Source organism: Bos javanicus, chromosome X (genome assembly GCF_032452875.1).
Source record: "Bos javanicus breed banteng chromosome X, ARS-OSU_banteng_1.0, whole genome shotgun sequence".
Classification (NCBI taxonomy): Eukaryota; Metazoa; Chordata; class Mammalia; order Artiodactyla; family Bovidae; genus Bos; species Bos javanicus.
In genome coordinates, this window is record NC_083897.1 from 35906328 (window position 1) to 35919421 (window position 13094).

The 13094-nt window shown below is 49.7% G+C and overlaps 1 protein-coding gene across 11 annotated transcripts in view; it reads left to right on the top strand.

The window, feature by feature from the left end:
- Window positions 1-13094, top strand: part of ZNF185 (zinc finger protein 185 with LIM domain) — a 58999-nt gene that overhangs the window by 24156 nt on the left and 21749 nt on the right. For 10 of the 11 annotated variants that reach the window (XM_061408877.1, XM_061408875.1, XM_061408873.1 and 7 more), the window contains 4 exons: window positions 2920-3024; window positions 4721-4819; window positions 7185-7280; window positions 8069-8158. In XM_061408877.1, coding sequence (XP_061264861.1) covers window positions 2920-3024; window positions 4721-4819; window positions 7185-7280; window positions 8069-8158 — 390 coding nt within the window. The remainder of the gene's footprint in view (window positions 1-2919; window positions 3025-4720; window positions 4820-7184; window positions 7281-8068; window positions 8159-13094) is intronic. The other variant, XM_061408876.1, reaches the window with a different exon arrangement.

Genomic DNA, 13094 nt, shown 5'->3' on the forward strand with positions numbered 1-13094 from the left:
ACATATGTGAGGTCAGGCCAGAGATGCCGGCCTAGCCATGTGCCAGGAGCCCCTGGAAGTGATGGCTCACCCTGCTGGGCCCTGAGGATGGGAGCAGCCAGCTGTACTGGGTAGGCATCTGGGCTTTGTGGAGCCCTGCTCCCCCCACCAGGCCACTAAGGCAGTTGTGTGTGACTGGGGCTGAGGTCACTGGATCAGCCTCAACAGTTCAGGAGTGGGGGCAGGTCAGGGAGGTGCACAACCAGCAGGGAGCACAGTGGACTCAGGCTTACTTGGAGATAGGGGGCAGACAGTCAGGTAACATGCAGGCAGGGCTGGGGGGTGGGGGGATGTGTCCAGCAAAGCTGAGGTGGGAGCAATTGGAAATCTGAGCAGGGAGGGGAGACCCGTGAAGGGAGGGAGACTTCTGTGCTTCTCTGCGGCACTTTGACTCCTGCTTATTTAGCTACTCACCTGCCTCCATGCCAGCACCTGGGAGGCTGCAATGAAGCAGACAGATTGGGACCCCATCTCATGAGGCCAAGGTCTGGGGAGGGAGGCCAGACTGGACACCCAGGCTAGTCCTTGGGGCAGTGGGAGCTCCAAGCAAGGGCCTCTCACCCGCATGGTGGTGGGGGTGCTTAAGGAAGGCTTCCTGGAGGAACTGACATCCAAAATGACTCCTGATGGATCTGTGGGTCCCTTGACTCTCTTCTTTGGTCCCCCCTCTCTACACCCCAGGCCCAGTCAGGCACTGAGTCCTGTCCATTCTGTTTTAGAGATATTTCTGTCCCTACTCCCTTCCCTGGGGCCAGGCCTCCTCTATCACTCATCCCATCCCAGAATCTTCATATTTCTACCTGGGTGCCATTTCTAAAGGGCAGCAGTAGTCCTCTACCAGGCCTGGGGAAAACCCCTGCAACACCCCCTTCCTTTTAGGCTCTGCAGCCTGAACTCTACCTTGCCTGATGGGGCCCATCCACCCCCTCGTGGCTCCCCTTATATACCCTCCTCCCTGGACCTTGCCTTCCAGCCTTCCCCAGCCCCACCTGGCTGTGCAGGTTGTAGGCTCTGCCGGGGATGCCCTTCCCATTTGCACTGTTCAGTCTCAGCCAGGATGTCTCCCATCTGCTGCACCTCCTTCACCTGTGTGTCTTTCTGTGAAGGGCTTTCCATGCTGAGCTCACACAGAGAGTCTTCTACACAGAGTCACGATTGTCCACACACAGATGGCTCTGCCCCAAGAACCCCAAGTTCCTGGAGAGCCCAGAGCCTGTCCCAGAACAGGACCGCAGTAGCATTTATTGCTGGAATAATTGAGAATTACCCAGTGTGACAATGTCTTTAATATGGCAACACTGGAAGCTGCTTCACTGGTTTCCTTAAGGTGACCAGTACCTGGGAAACAAGGGCAAAGTGACCCTGAGAGACACAGAAGGAAGCCAGGCTGTCTCTGAGGAAGGTCTGCACTGTGTGCCCCATAAGGCCTCTGGCATTTTGTCTGAAAGTGACAAAGCTATAACAGCCCATTGAGATCCCCTGGAGTGCCCCCTCCCACTTTCCAACAGAAAATCAAGTTGGAGAAAAGGAAGAAAGGGAAAACTCTTACTCGAATTCACTAAGCCCTGCCCTGCCCTAAACAGCCAAGCCCATGTCCCCATGTAGGATGTAGATGCAATCACTGTGTCCATTTTACAGATGAGAAAACTGAGACCCTGAATAGTTCAGTAACTGCCAAGTCCCATGGTCGAGAGCAGGCAGATCCACAATTCCCACCTAACCTGCCTGACTCCCACCCCACACTTATTGCTCCATAACTCACTACAGTAGTGGGGCTAGGGGTAGAGGGCAGTGTGGGATGCTATACTTAGTACTTTACAAATTACTATTTATGATGACCTTACCAGGAGGCCTTTCAGAGTTTGTGGTTGAGCGCTGGGAGAGAGGTCAGGGTCCAAGAGATTTCCATGTTCTATGCAGAGGGATGAGAGTGGAAATAATGGGGTTTAAGTTTGATGTTTACATGGGGTACAATGTCAAGGGGCTCGAGGAGAGAGGAGCCAGCAAACTGAGCACAGACCATATTGTGGAGGTGGTGGCTGCCTGATCATTCCTCTGGAGGCAGCCGGGGAGGGTGGTCAGTTCTGGCTATGTTGAGGGTGAGCTTCCTGAGGGCCAGTCCAGGAAGTAGTGGGTATATGGAGAAGTGGGAAAAGGCAGATGTCATTGGCTTCAGAATGACAGTTGACACCATGGGAGCAGAGGAGGTGACCAAGGTCAGTGGCAAAGCATGCAGATGGTGAGGAATGCCAGAAACACCAACATTTAATGGGCAGAAGAGGAGAAATAGGTGGAAGAGATAAGGAAGGTGTGGCAAGGCAAGTAGGCAGCAGTGACACAGAGTCATGATGGATGGATGGGGGAGAAAAGGTGGAAGTTACCCACTGGGTCAGTGGTCCTGAATGGTCACAATGACGGGAGTGTTTCTGTTGGGGTTGGCACCATAAGACTCCCTGATGACCTCAGAGAGAATACAGGAAGTTTGAATCAAGAGGGTAGGATCAATTTTACCCCATAGAAGATTATAGCCCAAAACTCTGAAGAAGCCAGACTGCTTGGGTTCAAATCTCAGCTCTTCTTCTTGTTACTTGTGGAACTTGGGGCAAGTCACTCCAAGTCCTCTGTGCCTCAGTTTGCTCATCTGGAAAGTGGGCATGGATAAGAACAGTGACCATGTTGTGGGGTTGATGTGAGTAATGCACGCAGAGTCATGAGAATGGGGTCTGACTGTCAATCAATATTAGTTGTTAGTAGATTTTTATAATTATCCAATCCTGCAACATCAGGATTTAAGCTCTTTGGAGAAAGTTAGAATTTGGGGATGAGGTACCTGCCCCCACTTAAGTGTGGGTGCTTAACTTCTGTTTCTTTCCACTATAGGTCTTCCTCAGGTTCCAAAGACAAAGAGGTCCCTCACCCCAGAGAGCCCAAAAGAAACTTGACTAATGAAGGAGCCTTCAGGAGCCCTGATGCAGACTCTGAAAGGTAATTCAGTGCAGGGACCAGAGGCCATGTGGCCCCCCCTCCAAGGTCAGTGGATGGAGTTGGGACCAGGGCTGTTCCATTTCTCACTGTGTCCCCAGTGTCTGGGGTGCAGGTCCACAATGAATATCTGGTGAAAGAATGAATGAAGAAATGCATAAGGCCTGGAGAAGGGTAGGCCTCCACCAAGATCCCTCAGGGAGCCACTTGGACAAAACTGTAGGCCAGGCCACCACAATCCCAGCCCTCAGTCCAACCTCATTGTGCCTTTACTCTATGGAAAGCAACCCTGTGGACAGCCATGGCAAGCAAGGCCACTGAGCTGGAGGTTTAGGGAAGTCAGTGATCAAAGGATGCGTGGGCCCTTGCAGAGCATCCCACAGGGACTTCCAGGATGGCCTGTGGACAAAGGGAGATGTGGACGGGGTGCAGGGATGGGAGGCAGAATGATATCATGGAATGATGAGTCCAGAGGGGCTGGTTTTGCCCAGCATCATGTAACCATCCAACTCACCTCTCCCTGAAGCCCGACCAGGGAAGCCTGGGTGTAGTGGGCAGGGACTGAGAGTTGGGCATGTCCTCAGTGAGAAGCTTGTAGCTAGTAATGGAGAAGAGCCTACAGGCTTGTCCACCTGCCATTGTCTTCTTATTGTGGAACCTCAGCCCTGGGCTCTGTGGTTTATTAGTGGCCCCAACCGTTTTGCCCTTTGTTCTGGTGGTCATCCCCCTGCCCACCTCCCATTGTGCCCCCTTGCTCTGTTTCTTGGCTCCACTCTTGTTCCCAGCCCATCAGGTTTGGGATGAAAGCTAAAATAGTGCTGGTATCATCCTGGCTTCCGTTGAAACAGTACAGCATGGCAACTGAAGGCCTGGGCTTCTGGTCCTTGAGGACTGCTCTCAGGATGCCTGAAAGTGAAGGTCGCTCAGTCGTGTCTGACTCTTTGCAACCCCATGGACTATGTAGTCCATGGAATTCTGCAGGCCAGAATACTGGAGTGGGTATCCTTTCCCTTCTCCAGGGAATCTTCCCAACCCAGGGATTGAACCCAGGTCTACTGCATTGCAGGTAGATTCTTGACCAGCTGAGCCACAAGGCAAGCACATTAAATTAAATTACTTTATGTTAATTTAAGTAAAATTAAAGCCCATTTTTCCAGTGGTCATGCATGGATGTGAGAGTTGGACTATAAAGAAAGCTGACCACCAAAGAATTGATGCTTTTGAACTGTGGTGTTGGAGCAGACACTTTAGAGTCTCTTGAACTGTAAGGAGATCCAACCAGTCCATCCTAAAGGAGATCAGTCCTGGGTGTTCATGGGAAGTACTGATGTTGAAACTGAAAGTCCAATACTTTGTCCACCTGATGCGAAGAGCTGACTCATTGGAAAACACCCTGATGCTAGGCAAGATTGAGGGCAGGAGGAGAAGGGGATGACAGAGGATGAGATGGTTGCATGGCATCACCGATTCAATGGACATGGGTTTGGGTGGACTCCGGGAGTTGGTGATGGACAGGGAGGCCTGGCGTGCTGTGGTTCATGGGGTCACAATGAGTCGGACATGACTGAGCGACTGAACTGAACTGAACTGAATTAAATTACATCAAATCAAATTTACATTAAATCATTAAATTACATTAAATCAAATTTACATGAAATCAAAACCCATTAAATCAGCAAATGTTTATTTTCCCATCCAGATCAATTGCACAGTCAAGTGATGGCAACATGGGATCGGAAGCCATGGGCTCCCCAGATGAAGACTTGGTTGGAGCAGACGTCAGCTCTGGGAGAGGAGGGTGAGCTACCCTGGGGAAGCCAGTGGCCCCAAGTTGCTGATTCTTTCATGTTCCTGGTGACAGTCCAGGGTCAAGTGTCCACAGCTGCTTGGGTTGCTGGGGGCAGGGCACTGCTCATTTTCCATAGTCCTGCCCACTGCTTCTCCCATCTCCAGCATTCCCACCGCCACCACATCCTTTGTCCCTGGACTTTCCACTCTCGAGATTTACCTCTCCTTGAATCTTGCTTCTTCTCCTACTCTCTTCCACTGGCTCTCAAGTTCCTCCCAAGGAGGCACAAGGTAGACATGGGGAGCTAGGTTGATCTGTGGCAAGGAGAGAATGATGGGTGAATCACTGCCTTCTTGCTTCTTGGCTGAGCTCTAAGGGCAAGCTAGAAGGAAGTCCTTCATCTCTGCTTTTTCCCTTCCCTTCCAGAAGCCCCAAAGCCTCCTCCCTACCCCCACCTTTCTTCTCTGGCCAGCTCTACTCTCAGGTTCAGTGAATGGAAGAGCAGTGGCCCAGAGAGAAAAAGTGGGAGATGAGTGTATCCACCTGGGCTCTGACTTCTTGGACTTGGATGGAGTCAGGGCCCATTTTCTCAGGTGATTTGTGGAGTGGCAAGGTCGCACCTGTCCCCAAGTGGTTTCAAACCAAGCATAACTCTTCCTGGGGGGAAAGGTCCAGGTGTGAAGATGTTGGCAGAGATAGTTCAGCTCCAAGCTGTACTACAGCCCTCATGGTTCAGAGAAGATGGCCAGAGAGGAATGGCGAAAGTGATGCCTGCAGAGAGCCTCTAAAGCATTTGCCAGCCAGCACCCCTGCCCCACAGCAGTCTGTCCAAGGAGGGACTCCTCTGCTTTCCCAACTGGTCCCCTCAGTTGCCCCTACTTGTCCGAGCCCACCAGGAGCTGCTGCCCTCCCTATGGTTACTAGTTTGCAACTGATGCCTGAACCCTGACCCCCACTTCCAAATCAGGAGCTCAAGCCCACCTGGGAAGAGGATGGCAGGCTGGTGCCTCTGGTGCCAGGAAAGCCCATGGGGCCAGGGCCTTGGTTCTCTGAGCTTCCCCTAGTGGGGAGGGCTGTGCAAGAGCCCCACACCTGCAGCCAGTGTCACAGTGCTGGCCAGCACGGTCCTGCAGGTTGACTCCATTCTCTGGTCTAACATTACTGGACTTGGTTCTTGATTACTTCATCTTCGGATATTTATCCAGATCATCCTTCTTGTGCATGCCCCGTGACAAATTGAAGTCTTTGATTTCTGTTTTCAGTTTCCTTAAAATGAAGCTGAAGCTCATATTAACTTGCAGAATTATTTGAAGAATCTTATAGATTTTTATGACTTTTAATGCAGTGTTTTACACTGTCTCTTTTATAGTTATTTTGACAATGACTGTTAAGAGACTTGCTTCTATGATCTTTCCAGAGAAAAAGTTGTTTGTCATGAACAAAAAAGCACTCTCCCTTTCCGTTCATTTTCCTGAGTTTACTTAATAAATTAATTCAGTGATTATGGTGGGTGATTGGGTGGAGTGTGCAGGCTAGTACAGGTGACCAGGTGCTCCATGAGCCCTAACTTTGTGGAGTGCTGTGATTCATGCAGAGACAGAGAACTCAGCCTACACCTGGGAAGGCTGCATAAGACAGCACCCACTGAATCTGTTATCAAATTGACGGGCACAGACATACTGCAAACGGTTGCAGCTTCTGCAGATAGCCACAGGGCCCAGTAATAATCACGGGAGCATTTTAGCACATGTTAGGGCCCAGACTGATGCTGAAGCTGAAGCTCCAGTATTTTGGTCACCTGATGTGAACAGCCAACTCATTAAAAAAGAGCCTGATGCTGGGAAAGATTGAGGGCAGAAGGAGAAACATTGAGTGCAGAAGGAGAAGAGGGCATCAGAAGATGAGATGGCTGGATGGCATCACCAATGCAATGGGCATGAAATTGGGCAAACTTCAGTAGATGGTGAGGGACAGGGTGATGCTGGAAAAGAGTGAAGGCAGGAGAAGGGGATGACAGAGGATGAGATGGTTGGATGGCATCACCTACTTGATGGACATGAGTTTGAGCAAGCTCCGGGAGTTGGTGATGGACAGGGAAGCCTGGTGTGCTGCAGTCCATGGGGTCACAGAGGGTCAGACACGACTGAGTGAGTGACCTGAACTGAACTGAGGGAGGCTTCGTGTGCTGCAGCTCATGGGGTCACAAAGAGTCAAACAGGACTGGGCGACTTAGCATACTTGTGCACACGCTGTTCTCAGAAAACATATGAGGCAGACACAGTTATCACCCAATTTCAGAAGCCACTCTCTTGGGGGAAGTAGACATAAAGACACAAAGTCCTGAACCAAGACCAGGCTTGGCCTCCTTCCACAGGCCGTGCTCACCTGCTGGCTTCACCCCTCTCCTGGATGATCAGGAGGTGCCCAGTGCCAACTCACAACCTCTCAAGCCTGCACCAGCAACCACCAGGTAAGGGTGGGCCAACTGCCCAATGATCAACCTCTTTGCCGTTGGCACCTTAGGTTCCCCCTCGCACTTCTCAGCTCTATGACATCTTCACATCAGGCAATCACCACAGGACAGGAAGCCTAGAAGGGGCCCTGACATAGCCCACCCACTGGGGGCAGTGGGAGAGGAGGTACAGGTGATAAGTCAGGTGACCCAGACAACTTAGCGCATAGCCACAGGGACTCAAGCTGAGGTGGCAGAGAAGAACACATTGGAAGGTGGAGCTTAGAAAGCGACCCTGCTCTGGAGTACTCAAGGGGAAGGATCCCAGGGACAACCAGTAGAGGGCTCAGTCCCAAGGAGCTTTTGGAGGTGGCTGGGGAGGTGCAAAGGTGCAATGGGAAGAGGTTGTACATTCCCAGGCTGCACTCTTCTCTGCCCTATTTGATCTACCAGTCCACCAGTGGAGAGAAGCCATTTTGCTATGGATTTGTGGAACATTTAGTAAGTAAAGGTCTTTCTGGATTTCCACAGAGCCCCAGGAAATGTAAGTCATGCAAAGATGCTGGAACCCAAAACTAGCAGGACACTTCCCTAGGGATTCCAAGCTGGTCATGACCAGTGCTTAGTCTTGAACTGGAGTGTTAAGGCCACAGCCAAGGCTCACAGGATGCTCTAACTCACAGCAGCCTTTATTGGCACACGTAGGTCCCCCTTTCCCAGGAGAATGCAGCCAGGATAGGGAAGACCCGGGCCCCCAGTCTTCTTTGGTCTGAGGCTTCAGCAGGCCTGTGTGCTTCCTCCCTCAGCTCTGATGCTATTTCGGCCTCTGCTGTCCTGGCCAACAGGAAGAGCAACAGCCTGGCAGACCTTGAGGATATGGAGACAAATCCAAAGGGGTAAGGCATCAGCCAACAGTGCTTCTGTGGTGGAGAGACACAGCTCAGGTGTGCATTAGCCCTTGGCTGGGAAGGTGAGATCAGTGATGCCTACTAGCCAAAGGGATGTGGCGAGGGCTGAAGCTCCAGCTACAAACCTCTGGCCTGTGCCTCCGAGGCCACAGAGCCTCCCAGTACACCTTGTTGCATCTAGCCAGGAAGTCCTCCATTATCAGGAAGTCACCCACTCTTTTGGTCAGCACTCACTTGGATGGCACCTGCCCTGTCCTGGAGGTTGGGACATACAGACAAAACCCAGCCCATACTGGAATAGGGTAAGTGGGGCCAAACACAGCCTTGTGCAACAGGTGATTTTGAGCTGAATTTTGAAAGGTGAATAGGAATCCTCCAAGCAAAGGGAACAGTATATACATAAGACTCCAAACAACCTGGTATTTACTTGTCACTGCATGTAGCTGAGTGTGGAACAGGCTTGTCACTACAGTAGGCATGGGATGACTGGCCTTTAGTACCAGATATCATTAATAATCACAACAGCCACTTCACTTTGGGGAAACTCCTGTGTGCACAGACCTGTACTTAGTTTCTCATACAGTCCTCCCCACAATCGTGAGCTTTGCACCTAATTATAATGAAGAACAAAGGACTAGAAGTCACATCTCTGTGACTCCTGGGAAGAACAGTGCTCTGAAAGAAATAACCAGTTTGCTAAGATAAGAGAGTAATGGTGGCGAGGAGGGTACTACTTAGATGAGTGGAGTGGGGCAATGACTCAGGAGAGCTCCTCTAAGGAGGAGAAGGAACCAACAACTCTAGGAAGAGCAAGGAGAAAAGAACTGGAGATGGGGAAACATAAACTAAAAAACTCTGCTGTGGGAACACACTTAGCAGGTTCCAAAGCATCAAGTAGCTGGAGCCAACCTGGTGAGGGGGATCACAGATGGAACTGGGCCCTGATAAGCCATGAGAGGGAGACTGAATCTTATTTCAATTTTTAAGCCAGAGAGGGACGTTGTCTGATTTAGGTGTTTAAAAAGTGAGTGAATTCCTGCAATGTCACACCTCATTACAGCTACCTTTTTTTTTTTTTTTTACATTTGTCACCCCTATATAAACCACAATGCTGGGGGTTGGGTTGGCAACAGATCTCTAAGGTATGAGGCCCTATTATGTGACTTTTTTATGTTTTGAATTGCACTGAAAGTTAACAGAGTGAAAACAAAAACTGACACCTGTTACCAGATTTGAGGAGGGTTAAAGAGGACCCTCCTGTGGGCCTCGGTTCTTGGTAAGGAACCAAAGAAGAATCTGAGGTCTTACCCATGGCAAAAGAAAGTTTATTAAGGAAAAAACAGAAAGTACACCTCAACTGAGACATAGGCCAACCCAAGAGAGGCACTGGCAACAGAATGATGAAGTACAGGGCTTTTTCAAGACAGAGGGCTTTTACATATTCACCTAGGCCAGCATGGACTGACAGTTTTGATTGACAGTTGGAAGTTGCATAACAACAGGCTCTATCACACATTCTTTCCCATAATTCAGTCTGTTATAATCATGTATGTATGCATAGATAGATATATGTATGTATGTATAGATGTATGTATGTATGTATAGAATATTTATGAACTCTCAATGGACTCCTGGATGCCTAATGTTACTTGAGGACACACCTGCACATCAAGGGCACATGTGCGGGAATTGAAAAAGCCCCTGTGGGCTTTGTATGGACTGTCTGCCTAAGGCACATGTGCTAGAGCTGGTAAAGTGTGGTTATTTTGTAGCATATTGGTGAGCTCTCCTGGGCCATAGTGGCACATGTCTGGGGTGGGGTTTAGACATCAGCTTGAATTATCCATTATCTTATGTAATATTCCTCAAACCTAGGGAAGGATCTTGCTTCTTGCTATGCAATTTGACAGTGGAGGAAACAGACGACTCCTGTGAAGAGCAGAGCTAACAATAGAGCTCAGATAGGGCTAACTCTGGGCTTCCCTTGTGGCTCAGTGTAAAGAATCTGCCTGCAATGCAGGAGACCCAGGTTCAATTCTTGGGTCTGGAAGATACCCTGGAGGAGGGAATGGCAACCCATTCCAGTATTCTTGCCTGGAGAAATTCGTGGACAGAAGAGCCTGGCCGGCTATAGTCCATGGGGTCGCAAAGAGTCAGACATGACTGAGTGACTAACTCTAGAGCCCAGGTTTGCAACTACTTTACTCTGCTTAAAAGTTTGCAAAATCAAAATTGATCAGTGTTTCACAAATCTAGCTGCACTTGATAACCACCTGGGAAGTTTTTGTTTTTTTAAGTATCCAGAAACCATGCAGAGATTTAGACTTTATTGTTCTAGGATAGTGGTTCTGAACATGGGGCATCTCCCCCACCTCCAACCCCCGTCACTTAGCGATGTTTGGAGACACTGTTGATTGCCACAAATGGGAAAGGGTGTTACTGGCAAGTAGTAGGTGGAGACCAGGGTTGCTGCCCAATGGCCGACAGTGCACAGGACAGCTCCCATCACAGTTATCCAGTCCAAAATTTCAATAATGGTGAGGTTGACAAACGCTGTCCTAAAGCGAACTCTACGGAAAGTCAGAAGATACGGTCTGGAAAAAAAAAAAACGGCGCACACACTCCCCACCTTCGCTGCAGGTATCTGAGCAGTGGGCGCAGAACGTATACGCCTGCACATGCGCACACCTGCACACCTTTGGCTCTAGGCCAGCACGAGGCCTTCCTGTGTGCGCCTGTGCGTGCGTGCCCCGCGGGGGGTAGGGGGGAGGTGAGCGTATACGTCCAGCTCCTGTGCGCCTGCGCGCGCCGCCATGTCCTGCGGCCGTATGCTCGCGTCGCGGTGCATATCGGGAAATGCGACAGTCCACGCTTCGAAATGGCTACCCTGGGCGAGAGAAACCTTGGCGGCGGTTCTCGCAAACGCCGCCAGATGGCGCTCGAGGATCACAATTCTGCCTGGCCGCCCGTCTTGGCGCTTTGGGCTCACTGCCCATCCCCCTATGGCCTGGAGGATCTGGGCGGTCCCGCCCGCATGGAGTTGACCCAGGCCCCCTGAACCCGATTGCACCATCACCACAGTGCAGGCGGAGGCAGGAGAGAGGAAGGGAGCTGGGTGGCCGCAAAGATCCAAAGGGGCTGTTTGGCGAGCTGCCCTGGAGGTCTCTGGACGCCAGACGCTGGTCTTCAGAGCTGGCCGCGGCCAGGACCCATGGACACGAGGGGAGGGCGGCTCGACCCTTCAACCCCGAGGGACCCTGGGTCGACCTGCCAGCTCAGGGTGCTGGGGCTCCGTGGGGAGAGGACGTCATTATCAAGAAGTCAAGGAGAGAGGTGAACAGGTTGGGTGGTCCAATCTGCACAGCAGTGCCTTTGTCCTAAAGTTGAAGAACTGCGCTAATCTGACTTTGGTTTTTGTTCATCACAGTATATGACAGGTACAGGAAGAGGTGGTATAGTGTAGTGAGCATGTACTCCTGTGCCTGGGCTCTAATGTAAGCTCTGTCCCTTACTTGCTGTGTGGCTTTGGGTATCTTACTCATCTCTGTGCTTCAGTTGCCTTACCTGTAGAATAGTGGCAAAAATACATCATACCAGGCAGGGCTGTTGTGAGGGTTAAATGGTTTTGTGTGCAGGTCATTTCCTGGCACAAAGTACTACATACATGTTGGAGTCTCGTTTTATTAAAAGTTAAAGCTAAATAACCAGCCCCAGAGGAATACCTCTTTCCACCAGAACTATTTAAGGACATGGGGAATGCTGGCCTCTGCTCCTCTTTTCCAGGTTTATTGGCCTGATTTCATTTAATAAGACACAGAGTCGCTCACCCGTTCCCCAGTAAATTTTTGTCATTAGACTTTACATCTAAAGCATATGCTGTTTTCCTCTGTGTTGCAAGTCTGGGCTTTTCAGATTTATGTTCTCTCTGCATTAGGAACATGTGAACTTTAAGCACGTGTATTCACTGTGGACAACTGCTGTCAATCATTGGAAGAGTCTAATGGAGGTACCAAGAGTGGAAGGAGCTGTTGTTTTCTATGTAAAGAATATGACTGTGTCCACGGTTGGCAGTAGCTGGACTAGGCTTCCAGATTTTTGATCTAATTACAGCCAGAAGTATTATAATACCTTTACTATCTCTAAACACTTGACTTCTAGGCAATTTATTAGGGGCCAGGAGGACTTCTGGGTTGTTATATTGCTCAGCAAGACTTCTTGTGACTGTTTTACTAAAATTTATTTTTCATGGGTCAGGTGGGTTATACCTTCTATAATTGTAGTGACTCTGCTCTGAGGCCTAGGGCAAAGCAGCTTTATTCATCTACTTGTCCCTTCATCTACTTGTCCCTGTGCCACAGTGGACATTCAAATTGCTCTTTGCTGAGAATCTTGGCTTTATTCACAAACTTGGTGAGGATAACTTCTATCATCATAATTCTACTGGAGCTATGGGTTGGTACAGGACTCTGATTAAGTAAAGTTAGCTCATGGGGTTCTCAAGGCAAGAATACTGAGAACTAAAGAGCCTCTTGATGAAAATGAAAGAGGAGAGTGAAAAAGCTGGCTTAAAACTCAACATTCAAAAAACTAAGATCATGGTATCTGGTCCCACCACTTCATGGCAAATAGATGGGGAAACAATGGAAACAGCGAGACACTGTTTTTTGGTCTCCAAAATCACTGCAGATGGTGACTGCAGCCATGAAATGAAAATATGCTTGCTCCTTGGAAGAAAAGCTAAGACCAACCTAGACAGCATATTAAAAAGCAGAGACATTACTTTGCTGACAAAGGTCCTTATAGTCAAAGCTATGGTTTTTCCAGTAGTCGTGTATGGATGTGAGTTGGACTATAAAGAAAGCTGAGTGCTGAAGAATTCATGCTTTTGAACTGTGGTGTTGGAGAAGACTCTTGAGAGTCCCTT